The following is a 16,830-nucleotide window of genomic DNA, read 5'->3' on the forward strand; positions in this document are numbered from 1 at the left end:
TCTGTATAACTCTGATGGCATAAAGCCTATTTTATTTAAACTGTTTATTTCTAAAATTAAATTTGATCATGTATATACCATAGTTAAAATCATTTTATGCTATGAAAATCTCTTATTTGCACTTCCTAAATCACCTTCTTGTTACTAAGTTTCTGACTCTATAATGTACTTGGAAGTCCATATTTTATCTACTTTTACCCTTGGATGATGCAGTGCACTTTTAATCTAAATTAACAGTGCCTTGAGTTTAAAATTTGTTTTCCCTGTTATATTTGCAATTTTTATTCTAACCATATATCCACCCAAGATATCTAACTTTTAAGTGCAAAAATTATTTTCTTTGCCTCCAGAATTATTTTCAAGACCCCCCAACCTGGGTATATCAGGCTGATATATCTGGGTATATCTGTCTGGGTATATCAGGCAGAAACTGGGGGAAAAAGTACAACTGTACAGATCTCTGTCAGTTGATTACATTTTTGCCACTTTGAAATGGTGCCAGAAACAAGAAAAGAACTTGAATCTGTCAATATAGATATATGCACTAAATGACATAGTGTCCAAAATTATAAAAGTCCACCTGAAAATTCTATGTTGCCCAAAGCTTGAGATAAAAGTTAAAACTCCAAAACACTTACTTGAGTTCTCGTCTCTCCTTTTGACTGTTGCATAGGAAGTTTCCAAACTGGCAAGAATAAATGTGATGTTGAATGTGAATCAAAAACCTCTCATTAAACTCAAAGGCACAGGGAAATTGTTCCATTAATTGCCAGACACACTCAATGAACTGGTCAATTACTGGGGAGATTTCTTTTGGGTCACCATCTAGATTGCCATATCTATAAAACAAAGTAGAAGATATGTTATAAGGTAAGTTTTTTTTTAATTAGAAGGCTATAAATTCATAAACTATCATAAAGGCAATACTAGTTCCTAAACAAATCTTATAAACTCAGTATAAGAGGTAGAAAAATTAACCTTTAAATTCCAATTTCAAGAAGAACTTCGTAATGGTGGTATAAAGAAGAGAACACGTTCATGTTACAGTTAAAAAAGAAAGTGTTAAAAAAAAAAGAAAGTGGGGCTGGGGATGTGGCTCAAGCGATAGCCTGCTCGCCTGGCATGCATGCGGCCTGGGTTCAATCCTCAGCACCACATACAAATAAAGATGTTGTGTCCGCTGAAAACAAATAAATATTAAAATTTTCTCTCTCTCTCTAAAATAAAATAAAATAAAGTAGAATAGTCGCAGAGATTAAATTCAAGGAAACTTTCCATGGAAAATGAGCAGTTTTTATTTCAAACTGTAAAAGTACAACAAAACTTTTGAAATAAATCTTCTACTTTATTAATGGCTAATGGGAGAATTAGAAGCAATTTCTAAGCAACTTCTGGGTTTCTCACTCTTGCATTGTTTGCTGGGAAGGAATAAGGAAGAAAGACAATTTGAAAAAAAAATAATGGTTTCCTAGGATGTTCTCATTTCTATAGTAAAAACAAAACACTCATTTTTATATGACCACAGATTCCACAGAAAACTTTTTTTAGGATAATATAAAATATTTTATCTTGAAACAGCAAGCAATATTTTTGAAATGACAAGTACATTACATAGTGCTCTTCTATAAACACCTTTAAATAAAATCTAAAGTCAAATAAAATCTAATCAATAAATTTTGTGTTATTTGTTGGAAATTTACATTTTCCCAAATAGTTAAACATTTTCTTTTGCTTTCTTGATTAACTGAGCATTTCTCTAATTATACATGGATTATCAATTTTCAGGTTAATATTAAAACTCTTTGTCTTTTGAAGATAATGTAATGTTTAAAACTTCTGTGTTCTTGAGATAAAATATCATCTGGTAATAGATATTTGTTCTGTGTAAGTAATATGTTTATGTTCTGGGCAGAACACAATAAGTCAATAGAGAAAGAAGAATGCTGTCATTTGTATTCTTTAATACAAACTGTATGTTAAGACTTGCTCCTCAGGGTGGTTCTATTGAGAGGTTGTGAAGCCTTTAAGAAGTGGGGTCTTTAGGTCAGTGGAGGTGTGCTCTCAAAGGACAAAGTGGGACCCAGGCCTCTTCCTCTTCTACTCTTTTTTTCTTTATTAAATTATTTATTTATTCTAATTTGTTACACATGATGGCAGAATGCAATTCACTTCATATTACACTGTAGAGCACAATTTTTCAAGTCACTGGTTGTACACAAAGTATTTTTACAACATTCATGTTTTCATACATGTACTTAGGGTAATGATGTCTAACTCATTCCACCATCATTCCTATCCCCTCACCCCCTCCATTCTCCTCCCTCCCCTTTGCCCTACCTAAAGTTCTTCCATTCCTCCCATGCTCCGCCACCCCATAGCCATTATGAGTAAGCATCCTCATATCAAAGAAAACATTTGCTTTTGGTTTTTTGGGATTGGCTTACTTCACTTAGCATATTATATTCTCCAACTCCATCCATTTAACTGCAAATTCCATGATTTTATTCTCTTTCAATGCTGAGTAATGTTCCATTGTGTATATGTACCAAGGTTTCCCTATCCATGCATCTACTGAAGGGCATCTGGGTTGTTTCCACAATTTAGGTTATTGTGAATTCTGCTGCTATAAATGTTGATGTGGCTGTGTCCTTGCAGCATGCTGTTTTTAAGTCCTTTGGGTATAAACTGTGGCGTGGGATAGCTGGGTCAAATGGTAGTTCTAGTGTTTTGGGAAATCTCCATACTGCTTTCCAGATTGACTACACCAATTTGCAGTCCCACCAGCAATGTATGTGCCTTTTTCCCACATCCTCACCAACACTTATTGTTGTTTGTATTCTTAATAGCTGCCATTCTGACTGGAGTGAGGTGAAATCTTAGTTTTGATTTGCATTTCTCTAATTGCTAGAGATGTTGAACATTTTTCCATATATTTGTTGATTGATTGTATATCCTCTTCTGAGAAGTGTCTGTTCAGTTCCTTGGCCATTTATTGATTGGGTTATTTGTCTTTTTGGTGTTTAGCATTTTGAGTTCTTTATATACCCTAGAGATTAGTACTCTATCTGATGCGCAAGTGGTAAAAATTTGCTCCCAAGCTGTAGGCTCTCTATTCACCTCACTGATAGTTTCTTTTGCTGAGAAGAGGCTTTTTAGTTTGAATCCATCCCATTTATTGACTCTTGGTTTTAATTCTTGCGCTATAGATGTCTTATTAAGGAAGTTGGAGCCTAATCCAACATGATGGAGGTTTGGGCCTACTTTTTCTTCCATTAGGCGCAAGGTCTCTGGTTTAATTCCTAGATCCTTGATCCACTTTGAGTTGAGTTTTGTGCATGGTGAGAAATAGAAATTTAATTTCATATTGTTACATATGGATTTCCAGTTTTCCCAGCACCATTTGTTGAAGAGGCTATCTTTTCTCCGATGTATGTTTTTGATGCCTTTGCCTAATAAAACTGTAGTTATATGGGTTAGTCTCTGTATCCTGTATTCTTACCATTGGTCTATAGGTCTATTTTGGTACCAATACTATGCTGTTTTTGTTACTATTGCTCTGTAGTATAGGCCTGGATCAGCAAATGCTTTACCCTTCTTGCTAAGGATTGCTTTGGCTATTCTGGGTCTCTTATTTTTCCAGATGAATTTCATGACTGCTTTTTCTATTTCTATGAGGAATGACATTGGGATTTTGATTGGGATTGCATTGAATCTGTACAGTGCTTTGGTAGTATGGTCATTTTGACTATATAGTCACATTTGACTATATAGTTCTGCCTATCCAAGAACAAGGTAGATCTTTCCATCTTCTAAAGTCTTCTTTAATTTCTTTCTTTGGTGTGCTGTAGTTTTCATTGTAGAAGTCTTTCACCTCTTTCGTTAAGTTTATTACCAAGTATTTTTTTCAAGCTATTGTAAATGGAGTGGTTTTCCTAGTTTCTCTTTCTGAGGATTTGTCACTAATGTACAGAAATGTCTTCAAAGGCATCAACAAATTTCTAGAGGTATATGATATGCCCAAACTAAATCAGGATTAGATATACACAATTTAAACAGATCCATTTGAAGCAAGGAAATAAAGGACACTATCAGAAGCCTACCAACCAAGAAAATCCCAGGACCCGATGGATACATAGCTGAGTTCTACAAGACCTTTAAAGGAGAACTGTCACCAATAGTTCTCAAACTATTTCATGAAATAGAAAAAGAGGGAACAATTCCAAATACATTCTATGAGGCCAATGTCGACACATCAAAGAAAGAAAACTTCAGACCAATATCTCTGATGAATATAGGTGTAAAAATTCTGGCAAATTCAATAAAAAATATATCAAAAAGATAGTGCACCATGATCAAGTAGGGTTCATCCTAGGGATGCAAGGTTGGCTCAACATATGGAAATCAATAAATGTAACTCATCACATTAATAAACTCAAAGATAAAAATCATATGATCATCTCAGTAGATGCAGAGAAAGCATTTGACAAAATACAGTATCCCTTCATGTTCAAAATGCTAGTAAAATTAGGGATATCAGGAACATACCTCAACATTGTAAAGGCATTCTATGCTAAGCCCCAGGCCAACATCATTCTAAATGGAGAAAAATTGAAAGCATTCCTTCTAAAATCTGGAAAAAGACATCCTCTTTCACCACTTGTATTTAACATAGTTCTAGAAACTCTAGCCAGAGCAATCAGACGAAAGAAATTACAGGGATATAGATAGGAAAAGAAGAACTCAAATATCACTATTTAAAGATGATATGATTCTGTACCAAGAAGACCCAAAACATTCCCTGTCCCATATATGGGAAACCAAGGTCAGAGAGGACAAATGCCCAAAGTCAGACAGTAAATGCCAAAGCTTGCATTTGGAGTTGCATCTGTCTGGCTCCAATGCCTGGGCCACTGTCCCACATGACCTCCCCAGAGATATCTGGGAGAAACTTCGATGTGATGTGAATGCTTCAGGAACAATCCAATCTGATTGCCACTGTGAAAAAGCAGGGAAACTGTTCCCCGGGCACCTCACAACTTGCAGCCTAAAGTGAATGTCAGCACTTCCAAAATGGAATAAATCCAGTGTGCATGGAAGGAGGGAGAGTTGATCCTTCCTGGGTCAATGAATGAGCAAGTGTCATATGTCTCTTCTGGAACAATTTAACTTTACTGAGTTCTGCCCAACTAATATCAAGTGCAGTTAGAGTTTGAGAATTTTCTCTCAAACTATGATGCAAAATGTACAACATAATTTAAACTTTCCAAATGGGATACACAAATAGTAGTAAAAATCTTTTCAAAACCAAGCTATTTTTCCCCTGGACACTGCACTGAAAACTTCGGAAACAGTGTTTTTATCCTAAACATTCAAAGCAACAGATTTTAAAATATTTCTTACCTGTGATTAAACTTATGGCCAAAGGAAATCCAGTCCTTTTCTATTAATACCTACATAAGAAAGAATGTAAGTATCATGGAGAGAAGCAAATGAAGGAAAATAAGAGACCATAACCAACAATACTGAAGGATTCAGAGACATCTGGTTCAGAAATCACTATCCTCAGATAACCGGAAAATGAGTAAGAAATGACAATATCCACCAATGCATGTGGGAAGGGCAAAATTGAAGGTCATGCACAGGAAAAATAAATGAGAACTGAAGTTAAAAAAGAAAACACCATAACACCATCCACTCAATGCTTCCTCCCTGCTGGACACTGCTGTGCTTCCCATGTGACACCTCACCTCATTGTGGGATAGGTGTTGTTATCCCTGTCATTTTACAGCAACAGAGAGTGAAGCAGAGAGAGATTTAATATTCACCTGCTATAGGAAGCAGAGGACATCACTTTATACCACAGGTCTCTCTGCTCTAAACCCCATCTTTTAACCAATACATGATACTGCCTCTTTGAATAATTAAAAATACCAACCTTTCAATAAGAAACAATTAGAAATGCTTTCCAGTGTTATTTACTGTACATGAGAAAAATTCTAAAATGGGTTTATGAGTATATTAGAAGTTTAGCCCTTTGGAATTAGGGTTACCATAAGTTCCCAGACTGAAGTAGTCTGGATTTAAAAAATGTTAACTATATGGAATAGTCCTATTAATATCACCAGTGCTCTAAAATGGCCATTAGTTTCCCCCAAAAAAAGTGAATGGACCAGTTGAAATCTGTCCTTGTTAACTCAGAAGGGCATTTCATTTGTGCTATAAATTTAATGTGGCACAATCAGGAAGAGAGTGGAAGAAAAGGAAGGTATGTGGAAGAAAGATTCATTGGCAGGGTGTGACTGGGAACCCATTTTCCAAAAGTAAATGAGGGAATCTAGCCCTCCCTAACCTCAGCCCAGGAGAGGGGTCTAAAGCAGGAATGTCACTCTCAAATCAATCCTGTCACAGATAATTCAAGTTCTTAGGTGCATCCTGATAAAAGGAAAGGGAAAGCTCCAGGAGGAAGCTGTCCTCTTATCTCAAGTCCTCAGGGTGTCAGCTGATAGCACTTGGGAAAGAGATTAGTAGTAATGATATTCTAGTAGGGATCCTCTCAGCATCTATCCCCAGCATGGATTCAGGATTCACTGAAGCATTCTCTATCCAATCACGGTTCAAGAGGAAGGAACCAGGTAATGGCCCAGTCACTAGAAAGCCCCTGCAGTCATTTTAGGGAAATCTCACTATTCAATCAAAACTTCACTACCCCTGGCAGCTGTAGTCAGAAGCAATGTATCACATCTTGATGTATACCCAAAAAGGATCAACCTCTAGGAGAGAATATACTCATAATTGCATCAAAGAACACAAAAACCCTGAAAACAGTGAATATTCTCATCTAGTTGTGAGGACTACTTAGAAACCTGGAAGTGACAGCAGTTTTTCCTTCTAGAGACAATTAACATGAACAATATAGAAAATGTTTTTCCCTGATATTTTTCCCCAAAAGTATTTTGTTACACACATTTTCCCAAACTTGAAGTATTTATGAGCAAATTTTTAAAAGCTTATTATTTTTCCCACTACTGAATGTCTTTTATATTTGTCCCCATTCAGTAGCATTGATCTGAAGTGGTTTCAATATCCCAGAAATGTACCTCTTTACTCCAAGCCTACTTCACTTTTTCTCCTTTAATTAACTTTGCTGATCTACTAAGAGAAAAATAATCCTGATGAGAAAAAAAAAAAAATGTTGCCAAAAGTTTCTTAAAAAGAAGTCCACTGTGGTCAAGGCACTGCCTTTCCAGGGAAAGCCCAGCAGCCACACTCACCATGAAGCCCTTCAGAGTCCGGTAGTGTGGATCCAGCAGGAGGCTGGCCACCGAGCACACTTGAGCAGTCCTGTCCCAGCCATCAGAGCAGTGGACAAGCACGCTTGCCCCTTCCTCTGCAACTGCCTAGAAGATACCAATCAGCAGAGTCACACAGAATGACAATAGAAGGAAACATCTCTCATCAGAACTAGGTTTAACTTCTATACTTAGAGAAAGATATAGACAAAACAGAACAAAACCTGTTCATTCTTTTATTTGGCATTTATGCCCTGCCTTCCTAGGACAGAACCAGGAGTGGCCCAGTGAGTGCTAGCAGCTAAGCTTTTCCTGCCCTTTCCATTACATCCAGAAGCCCTCACTCAAGTCACCTCAAATTTAGCACAGATATGAAATAAAAGTATATTTCCTGTGCAAACATACCTTTCTGACATCTCTTGTCCACCCTCCACCCTCTCCTGCCCTCCCATTTCCATGTGAAGTCTTATTGAAATCCTGGAATAACTACTGGCCCCAACCTTTTCCAAAAAGGAAAAGACACACAATTTTAAATTATAAAAGCACAAAATTAAAGATAAAAGGGTAAGAGTGAAGTAATGGATATAGGGAAAGAAGGCGAAAACAAAACTAAAAATTGAACCAGAATTATCTGCTAAGGAAGATTTTCTAATCAACATTGAAACTACACACATAACTTCTAGCTGAAAGTCTCCTGGCAAGAAATGTAAATTGGTAAAGATTTCATTATAAGCATCTATCACTACCTGAAATTTATTTTTATTTTTTTACTCCTGCTTTTGGTCTCCCACATCAGAATGTCAGTTGTGAGGGATGAGAGACGTGATCTGGCTTAGCCGGCACTGCATCCATAGCACTAGAATAGTACCAGGCACTAAATAAATATTTGTTGAGTAAATGATTATCTAAAAAAGGGGAGCAGACCATGTCATCAGAAAAGATGATTCTCTTAAGTGTAAATCTAAGAAGAACTTATTTTTAGAAACACTGAACAACACAATAGAATACATTCAAAAACAGTGAAAGTTGCCACAATATTCTTCCCATGGCAAAGTGGAATCCACCTGCCAGTTTGAGGGACATAACTTCTGCTATGTCATGTCTTAAAAAAATAATATATTCAATGGAAGCCTTAAGGCCCTATCACTAAAATGACTCACATTTGGTTTTACTGTCCTGCAGAAAATTCTTTGTTCCACCAGGACTAAGCCTAATGGAAGACAGAATATTTTGGAAATAGTCTAGTTGACCACTGAAATATCAACTAAGCACTGTACTCTTGCAAAATTACATGTTCAGAAGGCAAACCTTATGGAGGTCTGCAAAGCCAGCCATCTCCTCAGGACAGCAGGGTGAAGTACAGGGGAGCCCATGGAGAGGAGACAGGTCACCTTTCTGATGTCAGCATGGTTGCTAGTCTACCCCTTAATTTGTTTTCTCTGTAATCACATACCTTTGCAATGAATATTCCTGCATCCATGATTGCCTTGATGTGCCTTAACCAGCCAGAGTTCTCCAGCCCCCACAGAAAATCACTCATAGAGGGAGATTTGAGTTCACATACTGCAAAATGAATCAAGATACAAAAGTGAAATTAAGGCAATCTCTCTTTTATGTATGATCATGTTTTACAGGTAGTTTATTAATAATTTGTTGTAGTAGATATTCTCTGGACAACCTGAATCAAAAGTTTACTAAACTTGGTTCCATTGAACCATTTCAGGTAAGGCTTTTCTACTTTCATTGGCCATGATGGATGCTGCATTTGTTTACCAGAATCATATCTGTAAGGTTAAACCCAATTAATGAAAATCATTGAATGTTAGTATAGTAAAGGTTCAGCAGAGAACATCTACTTACCTTTCCAGTAAAGATATTAAAAATGAGGGGGTCTGGAGTTGTGGCTCAGCGGTAGAGCACTCACCTAGCTGGGTTCGATCCTCAGCACCACATAAAAATAAATAAATAAAGATATTGTGTCCAACTACAACTAAAAAATATTTTTTAAAAATTGAAAGATATTAAAAATAGGTACATAAGGAGTACTTGGATCGAGGCTACTAGGGAGGAAAAACCATAAAACTAACTCTAGTACTTATCCAATTAGAACTCTTCATCACCCAACCTCTTCAGTTTGAGACTATTACAAAAACATAAAATGGAACTATTCCAAAAGTCTTCATGAAATGACCAGATTCCTGTTCTCAACAATGCAATGGGAGTTAAGCCTGTGAACTTAAAAATGAGATCTGTGCCTCTGATCCACTCCAGTGCAGCAGGCCAGATACTTTCCCTTTGATTGAAATAAACCCAGTGTCCCAATGATAACTATATTGTATACACATAGATATCTGAGGTAGGTGTGTGAACACTCCTATAACATCATCAACAAGAAACTTTCATCTCAAGAACTCCTCTTTAATAGAAGGTATGAAAAAACTTTAGAACTAGTGTTCTGGCTATATATCACAAATTCTGCATTTCAATGTTTATAAGAATTATGCCCAGAAAGCCCATTTTAAGGAGTTTTATAATACAAACATAAAAATTAAACAATGACCCATTGTTTTTTAAGTTTTGTTGTGGTGGTGGTGGGTTTTTTTTTCCCTTGATTTTTTTTTTTTTTTGTACTCTGCAGTGAAATAAATATAGGTGAGGAGAGGGAGCCCTATTTCCTACTCAGCTCTGTCAGTAATTAGCTATGTTGTCTTGTACATGTCATTTAACTCTTTGGGCCTCAGTTTTTCATTTTTAAAATAGGGAAGATATAGTAAATTAAATTATTTGACTCTTATTAATTCTTTGAAAGCACTGTGCATATGGAGCACATGGCAATGATTAGTGACAAATATTTAACTTATTTGTTAAGTAAGTTAACAAATAAGCCCCTTTTCCAAAGATAGTTATATGTTAGCCCTGCCCCTAAATATGCTAGATCACAGGGGATTCACTCTGATTTTGTGCAACCAAAGAGTCACACAGAAAAGCACAAGTGGTTAAATTCTGAGTCAGAGACAGCAATGATGAAAGAAATAATACAGAGATTCCCAGCAAAAAAGCCCTATTTTAGAAAGCCATATGAGGACCATGTTTAGTTAAGATTCCAAAATCTTTCCAAAAGCCTGACCTGCTGGAAGCACCTAATAACCAATGGCAGAGGGTGTGGGGTAGTGGGTGTTTGATGTCTCTCTCTCTCTAGCAGCACTCTGGTTGGGAGCACTGTCATTCTGCTAGGTCACAGTGTTGTCCCCTTCCAGCTCCAGGCCCAACACCACAGGCCGGAAGACACTATCATTCATTACCTGGCAAAGTACACAAAGGGTACTCTACTGAAGCCCAGGGGAGAATACACACAGCCATTCACAGAAGCTATAGTTCCAAGTCAACCCTGAGGTCCTGGGTATTTAGCAGTGTTTTCAAGCTTACAATTTTCCTTGTTTTATGAGGAAATATTTATGAGATATTAAAATTTGTATGTTTTAAATATTAAACATGTGGACAATGAACTATTACTGAGCAATAAAAAGAAATGAACTATTATAACATGAAAAGACATGGAAGAAACTCAAATGGATATTACTAAATGAAAGAGGCCAACTTGAAAATGCCACATCCTTTAGCCTCCCAACTATGACCTTCGAAAGAGGCAAAACTCTGGAGACAGGGGCTGGGGCTGGACTCAGTGGTGGAACACTTGCCTCGCACACGTGAGGCACTGGGTTCGATCCTCAGCACCACATATAAATAAATAAGTAAAATAAAGATACTGTGTCCATCTATAACTAAAACAAAACAAAACAAAACAAAAAAACCTCTGGAGACAGTCAAAAGATCAGTGGTTGCCAGAGGCTAGGTTGGAGACACAGATGACTAGCTGGGGCATAAGAATTTTTAGTGCAGTGAACTCTGTATGATACTGTAACAGTGGATACATGCCATTAAGTATTTATCCAAACCCACAGGATGTAGAATAAGAGTGAGCCCTAATGTAAACTGTGGTGATGATGTGTCAATGTATGTTCATCCATTGTTACAAATGTACCATTCTGATGGGGCCAATTGATAACCGTGGAGGGGGGGCGGAGTCTGTGGGGGTTGGGGATATATGGGAAATCTCTATCTATTGCTCAGTTTTGCTAAGAACCTAAAACTGCTCTAAAACATTTGTTTAAAAAATAACGTAATAGATAACTAGATTGGCTATAATTGTTTAAAATCTCTATTAAAAAGGTAGAAAATGCTACCAAAAATGTCCCATGTTCCCATGCATCTTGCTTCCTTCCTTTGCAGTCTGTTAACATTCCCAAACACATTTCTGTCCTTTCACTACGTACATGCTAGCTGTGTGAGCTTGGACAGTATTTAGGCTTTCTAGGCCTTAGATTTCTTAGTTGTAAAATGGAGATAAACAAAAGCCCCTTTTCCAAAGATAGTTATATATGTTAGCCCTTATTACTATTATTATCCCCAAATAATACAGCTTATATAGACAGATAGATATGCATTAAAATTTGCATAATTATAACCTTTTGCAACTTGATGTTTTTTCATTATTTCATTGAGCTATTCACATCAATAAATATCATTCATTTTAGTAACTGCATAGTATTCCACTTGATGAATATATCTTATTTATCTGTTCCCCTACTGTTAACAATTATTTCTTTCCTCTATTCTAATATTTACAAACAGCACAGTAAAAATATTGTTGTATAATCTCCTTGTGGAAAATCTCCCTTTAAATGTATTTCCATAAATGAAATGGAATGGGCCATAGGGTCAGTGCATCTTCATCAGTACCAAGTATTGCCAAATTGCTTTAGAAAGGGGCTGCATTCATTTGCATTCTCACCAGGAAGGTGGGAGAGTTCTTTCTCAAAATTGTGGCTACCACTTGGCACTATGACATTTTTTAGTTTCACCAAGTTTTATTTCTTTAAGGTTATTAATGCCAGTTTTATTGTTTTCTTCTTATTCTACTCTCTGGATTGAATCTGTTTCTTTATTTTTCCTCCTAAATTCTTTTTGTTTGCTTGCTTAGTAGATTGCCTGTGTGCGTGCATGGTCTCTTATCATTGATATTGTGCTTGCTTTGCTCAATTTTCTGGTAATCTCAGTTCATTCCCACATGAGAGTGGAGCACAAAAGGGCTGGCTGGAGTGCCGTGTACATGGCAGGTTTCTTAGCTGCTAGCTTAGCTGTGGGAGATTTGGCCAGTCTCACCACAGATGGCAGGATATGGAAGACCTTCTCTTGGAATGGCTGGAGGTTCCAGAGAGGGATCTCCATACACCTGCATGAGTCAATAAGACTGGATGACAATGTCCTAAGAATGGAGTTGGGGCAGGGAACCACAGGTCTCTTCTTCCCTTTGTAGACATTCACTTAACCCATCCTTTTTTGTCCTGGTATTCCTTTCCCAGGTCCGCCAGCTTTGGGTGGGTTTCAGATACCAGAAGTGCTCTAGAGGGTCAGTCTTTCCAGGAAGTTCATCACCATCTTCTCCTGTGCAGGTGTGGGAAGAGGATTCACTGGCAGTGCAGGGGACAGAGAGGCTGGGACTTAACAACTACTTCTGGCTACCAACACTCAGCTAGTCCTCATATGAGATACCTGATACCTCAACTTCCAGATCCTGAACAGCTGCAGTTCCATCTGGCTTGCTTTTTCTCACCTTCCAATCATGAATTCCAGCTTTTTTCTCATCTTTTCTGTCACTTATCACTCATCTATTATCCAGCTTTCATATTAGTGTCACTGTCACCTCCTCTTCCATTCTCTCATCCTTTTGTAGTTTTAACATACACATACACACACACAAACACACATACCTTTTTTTTTTTTTAAACCACTTTGTTATCCTTTTAGTGGGGAGTAAGAAGTGGATAAATACAGGTTGTGCTCAAATGAACAGAAACAACAGACCTGACTTTGGGCCAGAGCAGGGCAGGAGATTCCCCACTTGAAACTTAAGGGTTAAAAAAAAAAATGCACTCCTGGACCCAGTACGGTGACCTTAAGCTAGTCTCAGCCTGATCTCCACATAAGGAAAATAACAATTTACCCTGAGATGTTTAGACCCTGGGCTTGGACTGGGGCATGCTGAGGATCTAACCCACACTCTGCTTACGTACAGGAGCTTGGGAGCTGAGAAGTGGTCATGTTTGGGCTGTGAGTCTTGCAGACACCTGGCAGAAGCAACCCAAAGACTGATTAGGAGCAAGACTTCCATAATTCTGTGGAATCCTTAAGAAAAGGCTTCACTGAAGGTAAGTTGCAAACATCTAAGAACAGTGTTCCTAATAAAAGCAAGTAGAGAAGAAAAGGTACAGGATTGGCCCAGGAATATGATGCAACGGAACCATCATCTAGACAGACTTCAGCACATTTGCACTCAAGCAGGAGGTGGAGTAAAACACAAAGGAGTGGCATTCCTGGCGTGTTTGGATTCACATTTCTGGTGGCCTGTGGATGAGTTATTGTTGGCCACTGCATGAGGTTGTTTCTTGTCATCTTAGAGAGTTCACAGCCAGCCTTCCCAAAGTTCCCCGCGTTGGTTGCCCCCTGTCTTCCACCCAGTTCTTCTTCCAAACTTTCAGCCCTGCCCTCAGCCCAACATAGGAGAAGCTACCCAGAAACATCTTGACCAGCTCCCTCTGCAGCCCTTCATCAGTGACTTTCCTCTGTTCCTCCAAACACCACCACCACCGCCCCATATCCTCATCCCCCACCTTCCCAAAACAAGGCTCCCTTTTCGAACCACTGCTGGTCCTGCTGCCCTAGGACTAGGAGTGATTCAAAGAGAACTGAGCAAACCAAAGCAGTGAGATGACTATGTGTTAACTTCAGGGAGGACACTAAACTGTTCTAGAAAGGAAATAACCAGAGTGTACAAAAAGCCTCAGCCATGAATAATAGTTACAGAATAACAATGATGAACACACTGAATAAGCCTTCATTGGGAGCAATGGCCCTCCATCTTTGCCTTCAACCTTTACCACTGGAAACAGCTCAAAGTTTTAACAGTCTTCATTTCTGGCACCTGAAGATTTCCTTTGTATGAGTCTGTTTTTTGATACTTTAATAAAATACCTGGGGCAGATTATTTTATAAATAAAAGAGCTTTATTTTGGCTCACAGTTCTAGAGGTACAAGGTTGAAAGGCTACATGTGGTGATGGCCTTCTTGCTGTCAAAGTCCTGACATGGAGCAGGGTATCACCAAGGAGTACTCATAGCATGTGTACATCTTGTGATATCTCTTTCTCTTCTAAAACTACCAGTAATTTTTTTTTTCATATTTATAAACACTTTATTCAGGTCATTATAGTGCATGAGTTCCCATCTAAATGTACGGATACAAGCGAGGTATTCCTAGGTTAATGCCAGAGCCAGTGGGTTACATGGGACTGCGTATTAAGGCTGAAGGGTGAGCACCAAGGATTCAGAGTCAGACCCAGCCAGGGACCCTGTGCTGAGGGTGTGCAGATGTCTCTAAACCAACAGCTGCTTTCTCACGGCTGGGCATACTGCAAGGCATGTCTCCAACATTAAATCATCTCAGTGATATCAGGGAAACAGATATTAAAGAAATGGAACCAGTTCCTGGTGCAGCTCAGCTGTTGCTGCTTTGTAAAGTCATACTAGCATGTAAACAAGCATTTTAGAACATTCTAGTAAAAGTGGGCCACAGAGCAATAAAGCTCATGTGTTTTTCTCTCTCAGTGCCTCCTATCCTGCTTTCATTCACACTGGAATTCCCACCTTTAAGCCACATACCCTCATGTTAAGTCTAATGTATGTAACAAAAAGTCTCTCAGATGAGAATAGCTATTTCCACAGCGGCATCCTGTGCAGTTTGTCACTGAAGAAAGCAGGCATCTTGGCTAGCTATCCTCTGTGAAGAGTCACCCACCGCTAACCAATGCCTCATCACAACCATAATTTAGAAGACTGATTTAAGAAGCAGAATATGAAAAAAAATAGGAAACAGACTTCAAAAAACTATCACCTCTGAGGACTGGATTAGGTAATGATCAACTGCACAGGTGGTCTTACTTAAAGGGCTACAAAACTGTTGCTCAAGTAATTATTAGAAAGACAATGGAGCCCACAGCTGATGGTTTGCAAGAAGCTGGGAAAACTCTTTGTTTACAAGTGTGAGAGGAAACGATGAGAGCCTCGCTCCCCTCTCAACCCCACTGCAAAAGGCCGAAGCAGAAGGGATGGGAGACATCTACAGCGTTTCAGAGACACGGCAGTGCTCAGGGTGTGGAAGGTCCACACACAACATTACCATTCTCCTTTTGAAGGACACCTTGAATTCCATTTGGCACTTTTCTGAATTTATCTGTCAGGGACAGACTTAAGGAAAATTTATTCATATTTAACTTTTTGGCAAACTAGGAACTTTGGTCATGTTCATAGTTCTATAAAAACTTTTTAAAGGGGTTATTTCTAATTAATATTTTAGCAAGTGATATATATAACAAGAAAGTAAACATCTTCATATCTAATGAAAGAGCAAAAATTCTTTACCAGCATCTTATTTTAAATACAGCAAGAGTCAGTACTGCTTACAAAAAGAAGATGGCTTACAAGGAACCAGAAAAGTATCAAAATAAGGCACAGCCTATTATTGTCACAGATCAGTATTAGGCAGTAGTGTTTTTCCTGGAAGGCACAAGTTGGAAATCTGATTACCCAAAGGTTTAAAATGTGGCTCTGAAGATAATGTCAAATGACAGGAGAAAGAACTTGGAATGGATTCCCTTAACTGGAATCAATGGCAATGAATTAGTGACAACGTTAAGTCTAGATACAGTACTCTGGAGTCCAGATGTCCTCTGTTGCTCATAGGTAAATCTGTAAAGGCATTGTGCAAAACGGGGGCAAGCTGGCCCTCTGGTTTGGAGTGCATATTAAAAAACAAGGCACACAGCCTAGAAACCAAACTTTACATGAACTAACAAAAAAAAATCATTTTGGAAATAACAGTAGGTAAGCTGGATAATGTAGCAGTTTCGAAGTCGAACGTCTTGAAGAGGTTTCCTGGACAGCAGGGTTGAGTTCCACCTGTTCTTCATTAAGAGACCCTCCATACAATGATGATGATGACGATAATGACCAGAACACTGATCCCTATTGCCCACATGTTGCAATTCTTCCACCAATATTTTCTCTTCAACTTGGCAGCACTTGTCTCAAATTGAGAAGCTCCTGCCTGCAACGCATCTGCACGGTCGTCCAGCTCAGAGAGCTTCTGGTCTCTTTCTAGCACCTTGTCCACGTTGACTCTCATTATGTCCACCACCTCATCTACTTGATTTTGTGTCTGTTGAATTCTCCGATTATTGCCAGTGGCAGCACTGGAACCTGCAGGCGCACCTGCAGACATTTTGGCGGCGGGTGAGGGTCCGAGGAGCTGCCGCTACCAGTAATTTGATCATGGATCTTATCTAAGCCTAATCACTTCCCACAGTCCCCACCTTTAAGCATCATAGTTGGATTATGTTTCTACCCTCTTAATAAAGCACACAGCA

The 16,830-nt window shown here is 38.4% G+C and overlaps 3 protein-coding genes across 4 annotated transcripts in view; 1 reads left to right on the forward strand and 2 right to left on the reverse strand.

Annotated features, from left to right (window-relative positions):
- The window catches only part of VPS37A (VPS37A subunit of ESCRT-I), a 74,104-nt gene that overhangs the window by 47,479 nt on the left and 9,795 nt on the right, over positions 1-16,830 (forward strand). The window contains exon 14 of one of the 2 annotated variants that reach the window (XR_014019127.1): positions 13,426-13,558. The gene's annotated coding sequence lies outside the window, so the exon portion shown is untranslated. Of the gene's footprint in view, positions 1-13,425; positions 14,844-16,830 lie in introns of those variants that run through there. The other variant, XR_014019128.1, reaches the window with a different exon arrangement.
- Positions 1-16,830, reverse strand: part of MTMR7 (myotubularin related protein 7) — a 91,710-nt gene that overhangs the window by 8,104 nt on the left and 66,776 nt on the right. Inside the window, exons 8-11 of the mRNA XM_081269195.1 lie at positions 8,743-8,852; positions 7,272-7,397; positions 5,401-5,450; positions 639-839 (exon numbers count right to left, since the gene is read on the reverse strand). Coding sequence (XP_081125321.1) covers positions 639-839; positions 5,401-5,450; positions 7,272-7,397; positions 8,743-8,852 — 487 coding nt within the window. The remainder of the gene's footprint in view (positions 1-638; positions 840-5,400; positions 5,451-7,271; positions 7,398-8,742; positions 8,853-16,830) is intronic.
- LOC308634971 (vesicle-associated membrane protein 3-like) lies at positions 14,575-16,830 on the reverse strand. Its single transcript, XM_081269204.1, has one exon. It carries the CDS (start codon positions 16,683-16,685, stop codon positions 16,374-16,376), a length of 312 nt encoding a protein of 103 aa, XP_081125330.1. The 5' UTR covers positions 16,686-16,830; the 3' UTR covers positions 14,575-16,373.

Source organism: Spermophilus citellus (assembly GCF_964194105.1).
Source record: "Spermophilus citellus genome assembly, chromosome: 16".
Taxonomy (NCBI): Eukaryota; Metazoa; Chordata; class Mammalia; order Rodentia; family Sciuridae; genus Spermophilus; species Spermophilus citellus.

Coding starts and splice junctions, on each gene's coding strand:
- LOC308634971 (XM_081269204.1), bottom strand. CDS start 16,685: ATGTCTGCAGGTGCGCCTGCAGGTTCCAGTGCTGCCACTGGCAATAAT.